At 32.4% G+C, this 22,335-nt stretch overlaps 2 protein-coding genes, 1 long non-coding RNA gene and 1 pseudogene across 5 annotated transcripts; 2 read left to right on the plus strand and 2 right to left on the minus strand.

Moving 5' to 3' along the window:
* Nucleotides 1–2,005: 2,005 nt before the first annotated feature.
* On the plus strand, nucleotides 2,006–2,711 carry LOC107489801 (disease resistance protein RPV1-like; annotated as a pseudogene).
* Nucleotides 2,712–8,415: 5,704 nt separating this feature from the next.
* Nucleotides 8,416–14,781, minus strand: LOC107489821 (protein GRAVITROPIC IN THE LIGHT 1). Of its 3 annotated transcripts, none has more exons than XM_052262315.1 (2): nucleotides 12,658–14,781; nucleotides 8,416–8,434 (listed from the first exon to the last, which is right to left on the minus strand). In XM_052262315.1, the coding sequence occupies exon 1, from the start codon at nucleotides 14,519–14,521 to the stop codon at nucleotides 12,968–12,970; it is 1,554 nt and encodes a 517-aa protein (XP_052118275.1). In that variant the 5' UTR covers nucleotides 14,522–14,781; the 3' UTR covers nucleotides 8,416–8,434; nucleotides 12,658–12,967. The 3 variants fall into 3 exon arrangements, with proteins under 3 accessions (XP_052118275.1, XP_015966069.1, XP_015966068.1); XM_016110583.3 differs by lacking the exon at nucleotides 8,416–8,434 and adding an exon at nucleotides 10,925–11,549; XM_016110582.3 differs by lacking the exon at nucleotides 8,416–8,434 and adding an exon at nucleotides 10,925–11,637.
* An 801-nt stretch (nucleotides 14,782–15,582) lies between these two features.
* On the plus strand, nucleotides 15,583–18,327 carry LOC127747714 (uncharacterized). Its single transcript, XR_008009472.1, has 3 exons — nucleotides 15,583–15,979; nucleotides 16,961–17,073; nucleotides 18,215–18,327. It is a non-coding gene; the product is annotated as an uncharacterized LOC127747714 (long non-coding RNA).
* Nucleotides 16,166–20,819, minus strand: LOC107489819 (beta-glucosidase 12). The gene is made up of 13 exons (XM_016110580.3): nucleotides 20,607–20,819; nucleotides 19,675–19,744; nucleotides 19,289–19,347; nucleotides 19,129–19,204; nucleotides 18,952–19,029; nucleotides 18,760–18,847; nucleotides 18,145–18,400; nucleotides 17,915–18,030; nucleotides 17,433–17,647; nucleotides 17,166–17,197; nucleotides 16,952–17,054; nucleotides 16,716–16,824; nucleotides 16,166–16,599 (listed from the first exon to the last, which is right to left on the minus strand). The coding sequence occupies exons 1-13, from the start codon at nucleotides 20,775–20,777 to the stop codon at nucleotides 16,404–16,406; spliced, it is 1,569 nt and encodes a 522-aa protein (XP_015966066.1). The 5' UTR covers nucleotides 20,778–20,819; the 3' UTR covers nucleotides 16,166–16,403.
* Nucleotides 20,820–22,335: the final 1,516 nt, after the last annotated feature.

The raw sequence follows: 22,335 nt of genomic DNA on the forward strand, positions 1-22,335 counted from the left end.
GAAAACTTATCCATCTACTTTTATATATTAAGAATAGATAGATTTGTTTTCATTGTACTACATTTAATTGGTCTATACAAATCATTTGCATATTCTATTTTCAAATTTTTTATAGTATAGACTTTTCCTTTTTGTATCAAATATTTAAATTTATTCATCATATTTTTCTTCACAATTATATGAAGAGGTGTTCCCTGCAATGTTAGTAAATCATAGTTAATAATTAGTTAAAAAAATTGATTACATTTATTTTTTTTAAGTTATTAGAAAAGAAACAATGAATAGTATATTAAAAGAAGTATAATTTTAACGATATTAAAATACAATTATATATAAAGTATTATAAAATAATATAAAAAGTATAAAAATAAAAATAATTAAAGTATTTTTTTGTAAAGTCAATTTAAAAATATAATAATATATTTGTTTTGTAACTTTTCATCTAATATAATTATTTCTAAGCAAAGAGATTCCTCTTTATTTGTGAGTGTTAATGTTTTTCATAGACGAATCAGGTGAACTTTGATAAACCAATTATCTATTTGTTTGGTGATATTATCCAAAGAATGATACTTGATTGAGTAAGTTTGAGATGTTATGTAATTTTTTGTGTTAAATTTGATGTTATTTGAAAGAATAGTGATAAGAGACTTATATAAGTAGTTCAAATAGTATGAAATTTAAATATTTGTAATTTAAAATTTATTATGATTAATATATTATTATGACATTTGTAATATCAATATTTATTACATTTAATAAGTTATTAATAGAAATTAATAAATTAATTATCGGGGTTATAAATTTATTGTATTGTTTATAACCGTAAGATATAATAAATATAGAGATATGGATTCAATGTCTTTATAGATTACAAATTTTGTTAGACACTATTAATTTGCTGATTTGGAAATAGGACTGGAAGTGAGTCGAGTTGAGTCGAGCTAGACCAAGCTCAACTCACGAAAATTAAGCTTGGCTCACGGCTTAACTTATTAACAATCGAGTCATTTCTTAACTTCAAACTTAACTCACCGAAAGCTCGTGAGCCGACTCGAGTTTACGCGTTGACTTAAATAATAGAAACATAATCTATAATTCTATATCAATTAATTATAACTTATATCTATTAAAAAATATTAATTTTATATATTGTGTATCTATTCATTATGAATTTTTTATTTATGTCTTACATTAAAATCATATAAAAAATAATTATAAAATACTTGGCTCATCAGCTCATGAGCTCAACTTATCGAGTTATTACCGAGTCGAGTTCAAGCTGGCTCATGAGTTGGCTTGACTCACTTTCAGCCTTATTTGAAAATATATAATAGTTGATTTGGCAAAAATTAAGTGATTGATTCTAAAGTTTTGCCAAGTAAGTGATGTTGTTGACATAACATTAGTAAAAAAGTGATGTAAGTAAACTTATCCATTTACTTTTATATATTAAGAATATATAAATAGATAGTCACTACTATGCTAAACAACATAGTAGTTTTTTTAGGTTAAAAACGCTAGCTACGGGAAATGGATCCTCTCCAATTTTTTAACATTTGAGAGAATAAAAGTGTGATCTTTCACCTTTAATTCTATAAGTGGGACCAATAATAAATAGGAGAAAGAGAGCAATAAAGAATAAAATTAAACACCGAATACCATTTAATTTGTTTTCACTGGAGATAATCCACTTTCTTGTTTTAAAGATCCATGAGAATAATAGTCATTACATATTTTTTAAGAGTTTAATTTTAATAAATTAATAGTGTAAAAACGTTTTGTTATCTAAGAGTGAACCACCTCTTGACCTTATTTTGTTTATGCATCATAAGAACATCACTTTTACAATAAAATAATTTCTTGATTACCAAAGGTTAGAGTTAGACCAATAAATGTTTAACTCAGAGAGCACGTCATGTAAAGTCATCTTATATTGTTTGACCAAGCATTTAGACAATTTGCATTCTCATTATAAACAAACATAAATCATCACTTTCTTCTCATGGCTCTGCATTCTCCTTTCTCATACAATGTGTTCATTAGTTTCAGAGGCCAAGATACTGTCTACGGTTTCACTGGCAATCTCTACAAAGCTCTATCCACACCTTCTTTGATGACGACGAGCTTCAAAGTGGAGACGAAACCACACCTACACTTCTCAAGGCAATTCAAGAGTCTAGAATTGTCATCATTGATATCTCTCCTAACTATGCTGCTTCTTCTTTTTGCTTAGAAGAGCTGGTCCATATCCTTCACTGCATTAAGGGAAACAGTCGCTTGGTTTTGCCGGTTTTCTATGAGGTGGATCCTTCTTATGTGCGCCATCTAAATAACAGTTTTGGAGAGGCAATAGCTAAGCATGAGAAGAGATACAAAGATGACATGAACAACAAGGTGGACAAATGGAAAGAGGCTCTGCATCAAGTGGCTAATTTTTCAGGCTATCATTTCAAATACAGGTACCTCACCTCCTTAAGTTTGTTTCATTTGTCTAATATTTCAAACTGAAATGTGGATCAGAACTTATACATTTTTGTATATATGCAACCACATGTATATTAACTAGTCTAGATTGGGCAGGGATGGGATATGAACACAAGTTTATTGGAAACATTGTGGAAAACATCTCTAAAAGGATTAGACGACATGCGGCTTTGCCTGTTGCTGATCATCCAGTTCACCAGTTGGATTGGAGTCTCCAATGTTAGAGGCAGCTTCACATGATTTAACAGAGGACATGGGCAAAGAAATTGTTCTAGAAAAGTCACCAGAAATACCTGGTTTTTGTGAAGACATAGTAAAAGTTTTAGAAAATAATTAATTAAGTAATAAATTTGATTTCTCTGCATAAGTTTATTAAAGACTTTGTTTTCACACGTGTTTTTAATTAAGTCATATTTTTATTCTATCTTGAAGGGGACTAGTGCCATTAAAATCATGTATCTAGAATTTCTCTTATTTAAAAGGAAAGTGAAATGGGATGGAAAAATGGTTGTGAGATATAAAAAACACTTAATATAAAAAAAATGGTTGGTTTTATTGCGCTCCCAAACATCTTCCAAGCAATTTAAGAATATTGGAATGGTGGAGATATCGTTCAAAGTATTTTCCATATGATTTTCAACCAAAAGATCTCTTCATACTCAAGTTGCCTGAGTACCACCATATGTCTCTCAAGTTGGATAATTTATTCAAGGCAAGTGTACTAAATTCATTTTTATGATATTGCATGTTATTAAATTTATATGAGGTTTATTTGCTTGACTCTTCTTTTTTAGTTCTCAGAAGTTTGTGAACATAAAAGTATTGAATTTCGATTACAGTAATTCTTTCAAAGAGATATCTGATGTGTCTAATTTTTAAACTTTAGAAGAATTTTCTTTTAAAGATTGTGAGAATTCACGGTTCACATTTCAGTTGGTTTATTAAATAAACTTAAAATATTGAATGCCGTTGCGACAAGCTACAAAGTTTTTCACTTGCTATCAAATTGCCCTTATTGGAAAAATTCCTTTTATCTGGTTGTTTAAGCCTTGAGAATTTTTCAGAAATTTCAGAAGTAATGGAAAATCTTAAATGGCTTCATTTGAAGGGCACTGAAATAAAAGATTTGCCATGTTCATTTCTAAATCTTTTTGGATTGTTGCTTTTGGAAATGAGGAAAACTGAAATGTGTAATAGGATTGTATATGATTTGGTTAATCCAAAAATCAAACTTGTTGTTTGGTTAACCAAAAATTTAATTTTAGTTAATTAATTAAATTGGTTTTATATGATAAAACGGGTTATTAACCGGTTAATAATCACATTATTCTTGTACCACATTACATTTTGAAAAAGGATGGAATCATGGGGAGGTTTCTTATGATGCAAGACAACGTCAAAAGTCCTACTACAAAAAGGTTTCAAGTGAATCAATTGCAAAAGAGATTAGAACGCACGTATTCATGCAAAAGAGCAGTATCATCTATCATGCATGATATTCATTCACTGATCCTTACAGAATGACAGGACTAATTATAATGATGATCATGCTCTCAATGATATTGCCCAACCATAAGAAGCATCCCTTGCTCCTTGAATCATGCATGGGTTTGTGGACATTGCTGTTTCTAACACTTGTGACTAAATAAGAATGCATTGCTGTTTGTTTCATTCAAGGTGTGAAATGACAGTATTAAGTCAAGGAATAGAGATATTATTCATTCATTGTGGTGCTGAATTTGTACAGAATAGTTGAGCAATTCTGTGTGCTGAACCTCCTAAGCTTCTTTATAAATAGTTGAAGTTGTGCACAGCCAGAAATATCAAGTAACTGAAGATTTGGCAACATATCAATGTTTATAGGAAGTTCCTTTAGATTTGAGCAACATTTCAGCACTAAAACCTCAAGGCTACTGAAATTGAATATACAAGGCAATTCTTGTATTGCAGTCTCTTTCACATCAACAATTCTCAAATTTTCCATTTCTCCCAACAATTCTGGAAACTTCTCAAGTTGAGAACAACCATTAAGAGCAATGCATCCTAAAGATGGCAACTTTAGGACACTTGGTAAGTTCTTCAGCTCAGTGAAGCTTTCAACACCTAAATAAACAAGTTTATCAAGTAATCCAATAGATTCATGAATATCAACCAAACTTTCCTATTAGGAGTTCTCTTGTATTTATCCAACGCAGATTCCCATTGGCGAATGCTTCGACCACACATATAAGAACCTAATACTGTTAATGCTAGTGGAAGACCCTCTGCATAAGCTACTGCACGATTCACAATTCGAACTAATTTGCATCAGGCTCACTCCGTTTAAAGGCATTCCAACTGAATAGTTGAAGAGCTTCATGGTGGTTTACCAATAGAGTGTGTTATAAACAGCTTTTGCAATAGTTGTTTTACCAATTCCACCAATACCATAAATTCCAACGATTCTAACATCATCATATCCAGGTTCTAACAGTGAGTATACTTCTGATACACGAGCTTGGAGTCCAACAGGGTGTCCAGCAACATTTAGCGTAATGCGATTCAACTTTTGGGAAACTTCATCCACTACATTTAGCTATATATGTGTATGATTTGATCAATGTATCAATAAATATTATATTGGTGCATATGAACATAATTTAAGAATTATCAATAGTTAATATAGAATTCAATAATTTCTCCAGAAATTTTGTAATTTCATTGAAATTGAATATGATAAATTTGAATAGTACATTGTTCCACCGAAATTGGTATAGACTATATGGATACTCGGCCTATGCAGGTTATGCCTCCTTAAAAAACCTCTATGGACCAAACCCCTGGAGCTTGGGAAAAAAATCCAATAGAGGAAAAAGAGTACATTAACCATGCATAATTTAAGGAATAATAAAAAAGAACTCAACAACTTTTATAACCTCATAAAACTAAACTCTAGAATAAAGAACACTCTTGGAGTCGGCAAGAAGAAGGGCAGTGAGTTCCGGCGGAGGGTTGATCATAAGAGAAAACGTAGAATTTGAAGAAGAACCCATCTTTGCCAAAAAATCAGCACACGAATTTCCTTCCCTCATGATATGATAGATAGTGACGTCCCACTCAAGAAGCATGAACTGATGAATTTCTTCAACAATGTGTGCGAATTCTGGAAAGTCTTCGGCATTGTCATGAATAATCTTGAGAGCCACCATGCAATCACTTTCACATTCCACCTTTCTGTAGCCAGATTGCCATGCCAACCACAAACCATGCCGGATAGCTATTAGTTAGTTCCGCTTCCACACTGCCAGCAAAGCCAATATAGCTGAGAAATCCGGCGATACAGTTGCCATCTTGATCTCTAAGCAAGCCGCCACATCCTGCTCTTCCTGGATTTCCTCTTGAACTTCCATCCACATTGAGTTTGATGGCCCCTTCGGATGGTGGAACCCAGCGAACCAGCATCCTTTGCCTACAAACACAGTAAAACGTCAAACTAAACATAACCAAAAGAAAATTTAGAAATAATTCACTGAATATTTTATAAAAGAACATAGTTCTCCAACATACTCAATGCTCAAATTTAAAATCACAGATTAAAAGAACCAGATATATTGAATATTCAAAGTGCTATTATAATTTTGCAATGAGGGACAACCTTATTGTGTGAGCAGACGACAAAAAGCTCAATTCTGACTGTATTCTATTGTGTTGTAAAGTATTGAAATAAATCTTGAATTGTGCCTGGGATTGTTATAGATTTTTTCCGTTTACTACGTTCAGGTGCTCTATGAAGCCTTTTGGAATCCTGTAAATTAGATTGTTGAAGCTACCCTTTGATCTTCACCGACTCTGAAACACACTCATCAATCATCAAACGAATCCCGTAAATTAGATTTAGTACGTTTCATTTTTAAATATTTTTTATTTCAATTTTTGATATTTTTGTTATTTTTAGATGCGTGTATTTTAAGCTAATTAGTTGACTGAATTAATATTAATTTTCTTGACTTTTTCTTTCAGAAAGTGCAGTTGACTAAATTCTACTTCATTAAAGTGTTAAAATATCGTTCACGTATATTCTCATTGGTTAAAACAAAAGCTGATAAAATAAAGTTACAAAACAAATGGATTTTTTTTAAATAAATAAATGTTTTATTTAGTCTAGTTGCCATAATTGACCTGTTTTTTAAGTTGTTAAGTGTTCATTTGGCATAAAAACCCGACCCTAATTCCTTAATCACAGCCCCAAACAAAATGTGTAATAAGGAAATATCTCAGGAGGAAAGACATTAGGAATGAAATCAAATTACCTACCTCAGCAGTTTTGATATACAAAAAATTCCTTGATTTTTCATTGAATGACAAGAGATGGATTTAGGGTTGGGAGAATGATTCAAGAAGATATTTCAGTAATAGACTGAAATCTAGAGAGTAGGTGGCCTCTGTAAAGAGTTATCACATCAACACCACATTTCTTGGATACTCAACAATGTACCAGGTTGCTTTCAATCGGTGTTTTTGTTTGGTGCCATTGTAAAATAACATAGCCGAATATTAAGCCATGTGGCTTGTTTGTCACTTTGATGTTTCAAAATAAAAATATAAAAGAAAATTATTTTTAAGCGCTAAACTTATATTTAGCCACCAATCACTAGCGTAGTAGGGATTAGGAGACGGATTACAGAATGCAGCTCTATATGTGTGCATGTAAATGTGAATATAAATAACAATGCTTCGATAGTTGATTGTCCCACTTTATTTTGTCACATATGTTCTCGAGAGTATTAGAGTAATTTTTAGGAGTGGAAACACGCCAGATCAAGATAGATTAGACTTTGTTTTTAACGGATTTGGATTATTATGTTTTAAACTTGTTCTGTAATTTGTTATAGGCTTTTTTTTTAAGTACTAAGTTTAGCTTGCTTGGTTTAAAATTTGTTAAAAGGTTTGATAAATTTTTTTTTATAAAAATGAAAATATTATTTAAAAAATATTTTTTAATAAATATATTTATATATAATATGTCATATTTAATATTTATAAAAAATTTAAATTTTAAAGTATTTAAAATATACAAAGCTATTCCAGACAGGTTCGACAGGCCAATAAGACTAATTAGTGAGTCTGAACCCGACCTATTAATATAATAAGACTTTTATAAAAGTCTGAGCCCTGTGCTTATTTTATAACAGACCAGACTAAATCATGCCAAATACAGGCCAAACTACAAATCCTGATAAACTGTCTGACCTTTTTACACTCCTAGTAATCTTCTGTTATAAAACTAAATAGACCACAAATCTATTTATGCCCACTGGTTTTCTTATAGAAAAGGATATTTCATTAACATACAACTATACAAGAGAAAAAATTACGAAAGAGGATAAGTGATTTCCGAGACTACGAATACACAAGGTGTAAGGAAGACAAAAAAATCTTAGCTACTAAAAATACATGCTTATCTGTGACTATCGGTTTAATAAATTCCTACAAACAGACTATCTTAGATTTTTTGTTGAGCACCAAAAAGAAGCCAGAAAAATAAATAAACAAATAAATAATTCCTATCACAAAGTTGAAAAGGTACCTTTAAAAAAGTCCTGGAAATCCTTTCCAACCACATGTCCCAGCACTACAAAAACGGCCTTAGAATCTTTGCTATTTTACATGAGCAAAAACATCTGAATAAAGCCTAACCCAAGCAAACATGGGCAGAGATTGTTACTGGGAAAAATATGAGTAGCTAAACAAAGGAACTAATCAAAGTTTGCCTCTTAGTTCCTTGTTACTTTTATCAATAGGGATATATGTGTGCAAAGAGTTGCTGATTGTGGTGGATAACTAACTGGGCAACGTTACCATTAAGATGAAAGCCAAGTTGCATGATATGTTGGGAAATAAAGGAATTTTTCATTTTGACCTTTTGGTTTCGCTAGCAATTCTTTCAACCATAGAAATCATTGCATGTCTGTATCAATAACATCCTCAAATTAACTGAGCTTGCCTCTTTTCAGATCAATAGAATATATGTAAACTATAATATTTTCTTCAGAAATTTTGTAATTTCATTGAAATTGAATGTTACATCTGAATATATAGTACATTATTCCACCGAGATTGGTATAGACTATATGGATACTCAGCCTATGCAGGTTATGCCTCGTTAAAAAATTCCTATAGACCAAACCCCTGGAACTTGGGAAAAAAACCCAATAGAGGAAAAAGAGTACATCAACCATGGATAATCTAAAGAATAATAAAAAAGAGCTCAACAACTCTTTTATAACCTCGTATAACTAAACTCTAGAATAAAGAACACCCTTGGAGTCCGCAACAAGAAGGGGAGTGAGTTCCGGCTGAGGGCTGATAATGAGAGAAAACATAGAATTTGAAGAAGAACCGATCTTTGCCAAACAATCAGCACACGAATTTCCTTCCCTCATGATATGATAGATAGTGACGTCCCACTCAAGAAGCATGAACCGATGGATTTCTTCAACAATGTGTGCGAATTCTGGAAAGTCTTCCGCATTGTCTTGAATAATCTTCAGAGCCATCATGCAATCACTTTCACATTCCACCTTTCTGTAGCCAGATTTCCATGCCAACCACAAACCATGCCGGATAGCTATTAGTTCCGCTTCAACACTGCCGGCAAAGCCAATATAGCTGACAAATCCGGCGATACAGTTGCCATCTTGATCTCTGAGCAAGCCGCCGCATCCTGCTCTTCCTGCATTTCCCTTGAACTTCCATCCACATTGAGTTTGATGGCCCCTTCGGATGGTGGAACCCAACGAACCAGCATGCTTAGGCTACAAACACAGTACAATGTCAAACCAAACATAACCAAAAGAAAATTTTAAAAATAATTCACTGAATATTTTATAAAAAAGATATATCCAATATTCAAAAATGCTATTATAATTTTGCAATGAGGGACAGCCTTATTGTGTGTGCAGATGACAAAAGCTAAACTGAGGTGATAGAACTTGATCAAGAATGTGAACCCAGAGAAGAAGAGAAAAGTTGAAGTAGTGAATTAGGGTGAACCTTCTCTCAAACTTTATTGAATGAGTCTGAGGATCAAAGAAGAAAGAAACTGGGAGAGAAGATGAACTTTTGTCTTTTGGTGAAGAGAGAAAGAGAGGACTGGCATGAAGAGTTAAAAAAAAGTAATGGCTGAACATTTTCTTCTCATTAATTAACAACCGTAACTAGCTCTACAACAATGAGCAACTAAGCTGTGAACTACTATCTAAATAATTAGACCCGGAGTTGCACGGAAAAAAAAATGAATATATACGGTATAAAATATATAAATTAATTTAAAATTTAATAATTATATAATTAAAAATGTATATAAGTTTGACTTTTAAGTAAAATTATGAAAATATTAAATTCAAATTTATTTATTTGATTTCATATTATTATCTTTATTTTTGTTTTTCTAGATTATATTTAAGTATTGTAGTACAAATCGAATGGAATCATGTGGAGGTATCATATAGAGCGCATCGCTGCGAAGAGGTCCCAACTCCCTGAGTCAATTGCAAAATCCTGGAATTCCTTTCCTGAATGCATTCAAGAATTTCGCTGTCTACTTCCCCTCAAAGTGGATCATTGCAAAGCATCTTCGGGAGATTAGAGGGATTCCACGGCGCTTGGGTCCGAGGGGCACAAGCGTGTTACTCAATCAGGTTTTCTTTCCTTTTAATTAATTAACGACGTAGATGACATCATTATTCATATTAAATTAATAATGTATGCTAAACTACTGCTCTGCATTTAGGATCAATTATCTATTTTTAATCTGGAGCCACATTATTCTTGTACCACACTACATTTTGAAGAAGGATTGAATCACGCGGAGGTTTCTTATGACGCAAGACAAATGTAAAAGAGATTTGAATAATGATGATCATGCTCTCAATAGTACTACCCAACCATTACTCCATAAGAAGCATCCCTTGCTCCTTGAAACATGCATTGGTTTGTGGACATTGCTCTTTCTAACACTTGCACGTTTTGAATTATAAATATGACTAAGTAGGTTTCGACATTCGACCTCAGAGTTGGTTCAATTGCATCCATGCAGCTATGTTCAAGACAAGGTAAATTACTGTCGGCCTGTGTTCCATCACCGTTACTCATGTTATTAGCCCCCATTTGTTTTCATGAATGATGACAATCATCTTTTAAATATTGGGTACTAATTAGCTAGTCTTTTTATAAACCAAATCCAATAAAGTTAAATAATAAGACTTATAATAATGTTAGTCATAGCTAATTTTTGTTAAGTTAGACTAACTTAATTAACAAAGACTTAGATATGTAACATTATTCAATCTAGTTATGCCCACTGGTTTTCTTCCTTATAGAAAAAGAAATTTCATTAACATACAACTATACAAGAGAAAAAAATTACCAAAGAAGATAAGTCATCTCCGGACTACAAATACACAAAGGTGTAAGGAAGACATAAAAATTAAAATGCTTAGCTACTAAAATCACATGCTAATCTGTGACTATCAGCTAAAGAAATTCCAACAAACAGACTATCAAAACTTTTTGCTGAGCACCAAAAAGAAGCCAGAAAAATAAATAAACAAATAAATCATTCCTATCACAAAGTTGAAAAGGTACCTTTAAAAAAAAATCCTGGAATTCCTTTCCAACCACATGTCTCAGCACTACAAAAACTGCAATAGAATCTTTGCTATTTTACATGAGCAAAAACATCTTAATAAGAAAATTTCCCAAAAGGTAACAAAAAGCCTAACCCACAAAGACCTTGCCGTAGGTATTAATTCCCATTGTTTCTTAAACTTGGAATCTTTTGTCATCAAAATAATATCACTTATTTCACTGTCATAGTCATCACCACTCCACTAGCTAGTAGTTCAACTCACCCCATCACCAGTCTGTTTTGTGTTTTTCTGCTCTGTTCAGTGATGCCTCTTTCTTTGTCTTTGTCCGCTATTGCACCTTTTCCTGTTTTTCTTTTTCTCTCCCATTTTTGTTAACTTAGACTGCTTCGCTGCTTGGTGCATACACAGCATAATACAGGTTGCAGAAGCAGGCTGCAAGAGCAATAACCATAATCACAGCAATTCTTTTGACCTTTTGGTTTCGCTAGCACTTCTTTCAACCATAGAAATCATTGGATGTCTGTATCAATAAGGTCCTCTAATTAACTGAGCTTGCCTCTCTTCAGATCAATAGAATACATGTAAACTATAATCTACAAATTACCTAAGAAACTAAGACAGAATGAAAGTATATTGGATCAAACAAATATTCTCTCATTTGCCGCACATTTTTCAGGTGTAAATTAAAACCATGAATATTGATACAATCGGCATCACACATTGTGTGGCCAAAAGAGTCCTATTCCTACAGCTTAAGTGTTCTTGTCTATATACTGTCCCTAACGATATTCATTCTGCCTTCAGCAAGCATTGCCAAAAAGAATAACTCCAATAATTAATACGCGAAAACAGTTACCCCCGAATATCCAATTGTTAATTTCCCAAGGAAACCCAACAACACTTAGACACCAAACTCTGATTGTGCTTTTGTGCATTAGGCCGCAAACAAACTGATGTTAATGAATACGGGAGAGAAGTATCCAAAAGAGAAGTATCCAAAACGGGAAAATGGGCATGGCTGGAGGAAGAAAAAACGTTTAACAAAAAGCACGGGAGGGAGGGAGAAGCAGAACAGACAACAGAGCAGAATGCAAAACAGAAGCATGAAGGAGGGTGAGTCGAAATGTTAATGGAGCGGTGATGAGAAGTATGTGAGCATTTAAGTCTTAGATTGTAAGACGTTGATTTTCTGCCAAATCAATGATCTAGATTGTGTTAAAATTTTGTACAAGTTACACAAGTCTCAGTGGAACCCATCTGTATGGCAAAAGAATATTAAGCTCTACGGAATTTAACAAGAAAATGTCATTATAATATATACTTGATCGAATAAAAAGTTGCTAGTGAGGAAACCACTGTTGTTTGTTACATATAATAAGTTATATGAAGAGCATACACAATTATGAATTAACTGACGTATTTGTTGTTAGCATACACAGAATTGGAGGATTGTTCTGTACAGTTATTTCTTGACAAGTGGCCTAAAGAAGCATAAAGCAAAACTGGGAGGCAGAAAAGAATAACAAAAAGAGGAAATTACCAGCAAATTAACCAGCAAACCTCAGTGTTGGCACAAAATAGGAAGTAAATTGATGCCATCACAACCACTCCCACCTCAGCATAGTAGCAAGAATCCGTTATCCTCAAGCATATATGAGTATGTGGGCATTACCCCATCTTTCTCAATAGTAGTTGCTCCAGGAAAATCCGAAAAACTGATAACTTCAACTGACTAACAAGCCAAGCATAGTATATCGGAATCAATAACCGGCTAGCACATGCAGAAAACAGCAGTTTCATCCGAATGCAGTGCCCACACATGCATTGAGCAAAAGCATACCCTGGGAAAACTACTCTGTACATCTTAAGTTACTTAAATAGACCTGTGATTGAATAACTATCTTCCCAATTTTAAAACCAGGAACCACTGTGAACCCAACCTTTGCCCTCCCTTTGTTTGGCCAAGCTAATCGCTTTGTAATGTCTTCCATGTATATCATGGAGAACTCCGCGCCCCTTTCGACTTGAAAAATCTCAACGGCAGGATCAAAAGCATGAGCCAGCTTATGCAATGTCCATATGGAGCTTGCCATTCCAACAAACGCTTCATAGAATATACTCAATGACCTCCATGACCTCAAAACTGCTTCATTCTGATCTAGATCAACGAAGATGGATGACTCCATCGATGGATGGATAAGCCTCTCGTACTTGTGCTCACAAAATCTCGAAAAGCTGCAACCAGGATGAATTCCCAGCAAATCCATTGGATTGCTAGACACATGCTCAAGCAATTGCTTCATCGAACCGTCCTCCTTTTCCAAATCTAAACCATTAGAAGCATCTTGATCTTCTTCTCCTTCTTTCAAACTAACTCCAAAACATAATGAATCAAAACATTGAAACATTCCCAAACAGACATAGGACAATAACGCATACTGATTGTGACCTTTCTTAGCATACTTAACATCAGGATGGACTGCATTCGCCACCAATCCCAAATCCCATTGTGCCTTCCTCATCAACCCTATCAAAATCTTGGTGAACTTATGTGTCGCTCTTGAAGCATCGTGCAACAATGAATCAAAAACTCTAACAGTTAACAACACATCACAGCAAGGATTCAAAAGCTTCTTAGACAACCTAATGTTACCCTTGTGAACTCCATCAAGCTCCCTCCTTCGAGCGGAGACCTCGTCGTGCTTCTGTTCAAGCTCCAACTGCAACCGGTTCGAGAGGGTTCGAAGAATCCGAAGCTTGCTCTGATTCTCTTCCACTTGAGCTTCGAGGCAGGATCCGATTGGGAACTCCGACACGGATTCCGGCTCGCGGCGCCAGTCTCGGTAGAACCGCTTCAACTCGGAGAGCCTGTGGAGGTGAGAAACCAAGACTCTGTCCGTGCTCTTCACGCTCTCCTCCACGAAAGGAACATGTGCGCTCTGCAATTGGAAGTACGAAGCTTCGAAAGCAGAAACCGTAGCGAAGATCGATGAAACCAAGTTCTGCGTCGTTTCTCTGATCTGTGCCGCAGTTAACGGCGTCGTTTTGGGAGGGGAAACTTCAACAGGAGTAGCGATCTGCACAAGAGGGAGTGACGGCGGGGGAGGCGGCGGCGGCGAGGGCGGCGTAGGCGGGGATTTCTGAGGAGATTGAGGCGGAGGGGTTTCCGGTTCCGGAGAGAACTCATCCGAAGGGTTTGGGTCGGGTTTGATGACGACGACTTTCTGGTCAGGGATGATTTCTTCGGCGGAGTCGAGGAGGGAGAAACCGTCGGAGTCATCAGGAACGGTGCCGTTTTCGTCGGAGAAGAATTCGAAGGTTTTAGTCTTGAAGGCGAGTGCAAATTTCTGGAACATCTCGGAAATTTGCGGCGGTTTGTTGGAGGTGCCGTCCATTTCCGTCATTTCCCTTTCCGTTTGATTTCCCCTGTTTCTTTCTTTCTTTTGATTCGAAAGAAAGTTGAATAAGAAAAGAAGAACTGAAGAAGTGAGGTGCGGGGTTTCGATAAATTGAACTGAATTGAATAAAATTGACACTAGTGAGTGTGAGTGCTTATTGACGCTGGCACGCTTCTGTTAGTTATTATTCTTTGGATGCCTTTGAAGGAATGGTATTGCCATGTGGGGGTTGGATCCATGATTTCCTCTCATTATTCATTAGCTTCTATGCTTTTTGCTTTTTGAAGACTTTGATTTGATTAAAGGAAAAAAAAATTACTTTTAGCGAGGCAGTTTTGTTTTGTTCTTTTCTGGTTTCCCACTTTCTTCTAGGCTGCTTCTTAACGGTAAAATGCTCAAAGCACTCAAGAAATGAGAAAGATTAATCACTATTATAATTTCTATTGTATTTCTATTAGCTAATAACATAGAAGGAGAATTTATCTAAAAGGAGAAATACTTTGCTAATTTTATTTTAATGTTTAATTTAGGGCTTGTTTGGGTGAGCTTTTAAGAAAAGATCTTTTTTTAAGTTATCTTTTTTTAAAAGATCTTATAGAGAAGTAAAAGTAATTTTATGTTTGGATATCTCATATTAAAAGATCTTTTTATCTATCAATTATGTTTGGGTATAACAATATAAAACTACTTTTTTGTTTATTTATTACATGAAAAACATCTTTTTTTTTAAGGAAAAAAGATCTTTTAAAAAAAGATGTAAATTACAGCTTCTCAAAAAAGATCTTTTTTTGATTTTACTAGTACTTTTACTTTTACTACTAGAAATTTGCCAAACACGTTAAAAAATTAAAAAAGATCTTTTTTCATTGAAAAAAGATCTTTTTTTAACAAAATAATGGCGCCCAAACATGCACTTAGTAGTTAGTATACATTACTTTTTGTTTTTAAATTTTAGATATCATTTTTGAATTTTTAAATTTGTGAAATTTTTATTGGTTGATTATTAATTAATTTTTGTTGTTTATATTGTGTAACCCTAAATATCATTTTTAAGAAAAGCCAACTTGCATGCTTTAGTTTAACTGACAATTTAAAATCCTGCCATAAAGGAGACAAATTTCATCAACTTTTATGTTGATGAAGAACTTTCAACAATGTTTGGCAGAGCAAGTTGCTTCTAAGTTACATAGTTGAAAAAGACAGAACAAGCACAAATGGGAGGATATTGGAGTAGCTACATTTGATTTTGAGAAGCTGGGTAAATAGTTTACTCAATGGGTGTATGGTTTTGCCACGATTTACTCTTTGCTCGTCATCTGTTTGACGAAATGCCTGAAAAAAGATAATGTCATCTCCTGGAGTTAATGTTACTGGATAGCTTTGCAATTTTCTGAAAAAGAATAATAGGGCACTCAGAATAGTGGAGCATGAAATCAAAGTTTCTGCATTGCATCCAAACTTGTGGTAAGTCAATGTTAATATACTCTTTGGGTGATTTTATAGCTGATTTCTTTAGATTTTGAGTGATATGCACTTTGAGTTTTTTTTTTTTCCCTCCTTCAATTTTTGAGATTTTGATGTATTATATACTCCAATCTTCATAAAGTGTCGAGTAATCAATAAATTATTGAAAACAAGTATGCATATAATGGTTTTCTAATTGGTTGTCTGCATAAGTGTTTATCACAGGTTTCTTTCTTTCTTAGAAATATATATAGAATTCAAACTCAACAAGAAAACACAGCAATTGGAGTTATAAACACCAATTACATTTGTGTGTCTACATCTTTATTGAATAGAAATAAGCATGATAGTTGAGCTATACTGCTCACAGTAATCACATTTTATATTTTATCTAAGACACATGATTAGTGAATTGTTCATGTCCTTAGCGCGAATCACCATGTGTAGGTACTTTCAATTGCAGGAAATTCTTGAACCAAGTGGCCGAAAGTTTTGGATATCTTTTGAGGCCATTTTTGTAATCCACAAAGTAGATTCCAAACCTCACAGTGTAGCCATAATTCCATTCATAGTTGTCACTAAATGACCATGCAAAAAATCCTTTCACCCTCACCCCTTCCCTGCAATATTTAGAACCAGCAACATTAGAAATAATACTACACTAAACATATGTAGACAACAGATTAGTTAGGAAAAATTGAAAAACCTTATTACTAATTAATATTATAGCACTTACTTGATTGCCTTATGAACATAGTAGAGATGTTCATCATAGTAATCAATTCTAGTCCCATCTTTAAGGGCTTCCTTAAGTGGAATTTTTGGATCATTAACTTCATCTATGCCTACATAAATTGATCCATTGTTTTCCAGAAACATGAGGAAACAAATACTAATGTGACATGAATATTTCATAATTGTACTATAAATAACTTTTTTTAAAAATATGAGTGTGTTGTTAATATGCATTACCATTTTCAGTGATGTAGATCACAGGGTTGTTGTACTTTTTCTTGATGTACAGCAGAAGTTCACGAATTCCTCTTGGATAAACAGACAACCAGCTTGAAGCAGCCTGAGATTGTATATAAGAGGTTTGTTTTCTTCATTTAGCCAGAATAATAACTGAAGTGAAGAATTGATATGTTGTTACAAATGCAAATAAAGTGAATATAAATTCACTTACAGGTGGACCTATAGGTATTCCGTGACGCTTATCTGTCACAAAAAAAAAAAATCTTGCATCATTTAATATTTATAAATAAATATCATGAATTGACCAATTGTAGAGTTCTATGTTTCTTCAAAATCAAATGGGTTAGAATTAATAAATGTGTGAGAACGATAGCATCGTTGATTACAGTATTCCTTCCATTTTATAGTCCTTTTGAGTATAAAATGGAAGAAGTGGTATTAATTTAAGATATGATAATTTCGTAAAACATGTTCTTACTTGTAAGATTAGCTAGAGAATCAGTGAGGTAGCTAGGGTTGACATTTATATCTGGAGCATTAGTAGCATAATAGGAGGTGTAGTAGTTTAGTCCAATAAAATCAAAGGACCTTCTTACAAGCCTTGATTCATATGAAGAGAACTTTGGTAATCGATTTCCCACCAGATGCACCATGGAACTTGGGTAACGTCCTGTTGTCAATGGCTCCATAAACCTACAATTTCATTCATTGAATAAGCTCTCATAGTACACTGAATTTAATGACAAAATAAATTGCTTTAATTTCTAATTCATTAATTACTTGTTATGTTCTTTATTTTCTCAACCACTCATTTTTGTAGTCATCTTTACGAATCTTATAACCACTACAAAGCTCATGTGACGTGTTAGTGTAGAACCAATACATTAGAGCAAGAAATTATAGTTAACTTCCACAAATGAGTTTGCATTTCATAAAGCATTTATAATTATAATTTTATACCATCCAAGCATGAAATCAAGGCTTCTCTGTGCAGCACTACGATCCGATATAGTATTACTAAGTGGCATCATCCAGTGACAATTTAGTGTAATTCCTATCTTGCCCCCCTGAAATCTCTGTGTACACAAGAAATGAAGGTTAGTTTTGGTCCCAATATCTCGAGAGATTCATTCACAGGGACATGAAGACACAAACGTATTTATTTTCATCGTACAAATATATCATGAAACCTGATATCTAGTCTGGTAGATGTTAACGGCAGCTGCATGAGCTAATAACATATGGTGTGCCACATTATAGGGTTCGGTCGCCGAATCTCCGCCGGTGCAGTTAAGGTTCTGCCAAGGTGAACATCTTCCCGGTGCATAACTCCCTTTTGCATAGCCATGCTTGCTGAATGTCCATGGTTCGTTCAACGTACTCCAATGCTTCACTCTGTCTCCAAATTCCTCAAAGCAAAGCTTAGCATAGTCTCGAAAATCGTCCCTATATAATGTGAGATATATAAATTTGGAAATCGTGTAATCTTTAAGATCGCGTTTATTTACAGACACACTGAGACAGACACACAAAATCGAGTTCTTTCATTATTCTTGTTAATTTTATATAATTATATTTTTTTATTATTATATTTTTCTTCCCAAATTTTTTAAATAAAAAATAAAACAAAATATAAAAATATTAATTTTTATGTCTCTGTCTTGTTCTCAATGTCATTGTCTTGTCTTGTTCTCAAAACCAAAAGCAGCTAAAAGACGAATTTGATCGTTAACTCGTAAATAAAATGAATACTCAAGGCGTGTTGATGAATATTTTTAATGTAAGGTAAAAGATATGTAAATTACACTATCTTAAGGCTTAAAAAGCCACCATATTCTTCTTCCAAGGTTTGAGGAACGTCCCAATGAAAAATGGTCACAAAGGGTTTAAGACCTGCATTGAGTTACCAAAAGTTGCTATACTTGCATTAAGTATAAATTAGTGCAAAAACAAATAATTACATAATTAAAATATAAATAGTAATGTAGGGCCATGACCTTTGTCTTTAAGCTCATTGATGAGGTTATTGTAATAGTTGATTCCTTCTGTGTTCACACCTCCACTAACCCGTCCCTCTGAAATTAATTAGCCAATTAATCTAACTTAATTAAATTAATAACACTCAATTTACACAACGACAATGTTTTTTTTTTGTACGTAATATGTTACTTTACTTGGTAGTATCCTGGACCAAGAGATGGAGAATCGATAAGCATCCATGTTCATATCCTTCATGAGCTTAAGATCTTCCTGCATATATAATCAATAGTATTTTGAAAAGAATCTCTCCTATTTTCTTGATTAATATTTTTGTTGTTCAATTTATTACAGCACCTTGTAACGATGATATTCATCGACGGATACATCTCCATTACTTCTGTCTTGTATTTTATCTATCATGTATTAAGCACAATGTAATAATTAATATATAACTTAGCACATGCAAGATAGAACTCATATAACTCATAATATTTTTTTTTAATTGATAAATTTATTTAAACAAAAAAATGTAATTGCTGAGCATAATGTAATTCACAACTTAGCACATGCAAAATGGAACTCAGCCACTTTTTCTTTTTTTACAATAAACAATTTTATATAAATAAAATAGAGGACACTTTTTTTAATTAAACATGCACACAAAAAACAAAAAAGAAAAGAAAATTGAACGCATAAGCCATAAGACATTGAAATTGCTACAAACTAATAAATCAGAAAACCTGGATAACTATGAGTGAAATTATCCCAATTACTTGGTCCTCTGCCACCTTCATTTACTGCGCCTTCAACCTGAAATTGTGCATAAATATATTCTATTAATACGTGCGTTCAAACATTTTTTCCCCCTTCAGTACATATATGAAATGTTAAATAAGTTACAATAACACTAGTTATGTTAATTATATTAGAGTCACAGATAATTCTAAGTTTTTAAATGGTGAAAACTCATGTGCAGTCAACTTTACGTGAAGTTGATAGTTTAGAGTCGTTAGATGAAAATTTAGTCAAATTAATTAAATTATCTAACTACTTTCCGTTATTGACTTCACGTAGTCGCCTCCACTTGACTTTTCACCTTTTTAAATCCTTACAAAAAAAATTGATAGATCATCCACAAAGTGATTCTCATAATGTCTAGTGCAGAAATCAAATTCAGATTTTTTTTTCTTATCATTGTATGATCCAAGCTAAGACCATCTTAAAGTATATGACAACACATGAAAAAATGTATCATGGAGGTAATTATTCCGGTATCTTTCAAAAATTAAAGAGTAAACTATTCTTTTTTTATATATTATCACATAAAATACATATTGATCAACATCTAAGATATAAATCTCTTTACTATTTTATTTAAATATAGAGTATATAATTGAATTAAACTGTAATTAATTTATCATATTATTTCAATTTTTATAGGATTATAAAATTTGAAAAATACTTGTGTAATCTAAGAATATATTATTTAATGCATGTTTTAAAAGTTTTTTTTTTATCCAAAATTTCACTATGTGTTGTAGTAATTAAATGTATGATTATTTCATACATTAAACAAGTGTAAATAAAACATACCTATTATTATACAATAATATATGAATTTCAGAAGAGCACTGAAGATTAAATAATTGTTTAAATAGAATGCATTGCATACCTGGTATGCAGATGATCCTGACCCAAAAATGAAATCAGGTGGAAAACTTGTTCGGCCAAAATATTCAGTAGTAGTAAGAGTGCTGTTGAATATAATTTCATCAGCTTCAATGGTTGTTAAGCTAAGAAGCAATAAAACACCAAGGAGATGATGGGCATTAATGAATGCCATAACTACTCTTCTTTTTTTCACTTCTAAGAAGAATGGTGGATATGTTGGTTGTTGGCTGCAATGAGGGTATATATAGTGAGAACCTAAACATATGAAGTGACAAAACTTAGCTTATTCTAAGGCTCAAGTCATTTCACATATTCTTTTGCATTTAAAATCGCATGTTTAGCCATTTCACATACGCGCATTGAGCTGTTTTCTTTATGAAATAATAATCTTGCATGACCGATATAACATTTATTATTGTGTCATATACATTTCGGTACATTTAGATTACGATTTGCTTACAAGGTTAAGACATTATTTAGATATAGACATAAAAATATAAAATCGTATTTAATAGATGAGATATGAATAGAAATATTGTGTTAAGAGATATAAAGTTAGTATATTTTGTATTCATCTTAAAAGAAAAGAAAAGATACAGAGACACTAATAAAAAATACAATTTATTTTTTTATTTTTTTTATTATTTTTTTAATTTTTTATAATTATATTTTTTTCTCAAATTTTTTGAATGAAAAAATAAAAATAAATTAAATTTTCATAATTTATTTTAATTTATTACTAAATAAAATACAAAAACACAAAATTTATATCTCTATCTATTATTATATCCTATTCTTAATATCTTACATTATTCTGTTTTGTTTTCAGAAATAAACGCAGCCTTAAGTCATTAAGTGAGTTTTCTTAAATTTTATATGATATATCTCCCCCTAAAATATTCTTTATGGGTTTAACATTTTTTTAAAATATAAGTATTCATAATAAACTCATAGAATTTTCTATATATATTACAGATCATCTCATTATAATAAGGATCTACTTTTGAAATTTTTTTGAAAAAAAAAGAAAAAAGTTCAAAATTCATTTATACTATTATTGTCTTGTCTACTTTGAAACCAAAAACGAAATGAGATATTTGCAAATATTATATATTGTTGGTTTTTTTTAGATTCTAAAAAGAGTTGAATAAAGATTGTTTTAGAATTTTACTTCTTTTGGCCAAAGTGAAGTAAATAAGATTATGACAGAGATTATTTTTGTTTATTTTATAAATTGCGTAAAATTAAATAGAGTAATGAAGGAAAAGAAGATTTACAAAATTATATATCTTAGTAGTTCAGCTTTTAAGTACAATGAGATTTATAATTAATCTCTATTACAAATATAATAAAACTTTTACTATAACTATCAATTACAACAACAAATTCCGATGAGATAAAATCCAAGAGTTTAATTCAAACTCCCTAATCAAGTGAATTTCAAGAGTTTGAATTATCGTTGGATTTTTTAGCAGAAATTTTCGACAATAGTATTGATCTTTTTAAATATAATTTTAAACTCACAACGATCTTAGCATTGTTGAATTTTGCATCAGTCTCCAACCATAAAATTGAGTCAATATTTTTTAGAAATTTAATTTTTCACCTTATCGTCAGACAATCTAATAGAAATTCTAATAATAAATTTCATAAAAAAAAATTAACAGTAATTCTGATGGTTTTAAGCGTATTTTTAGTAATGCAAGATTTGATACAACATATTCAAATTA

The sequence above is a fragment of the Arachis duranensis genome, chromosome 5 (genome assembly GCF_000817695.3).
Source record: "Arachis duranensis cultivar V14167 chromosome 5, aradu.V14167.gnm2.J7QH, whole genome shotgun sequence".
NCBI classification, from domain to species: Eukaryota; Viridiplantae; Streptophyta; class Magnoliopsida; order Fabales; family Fabaceae; genus Arachis; species Arachis duranensis.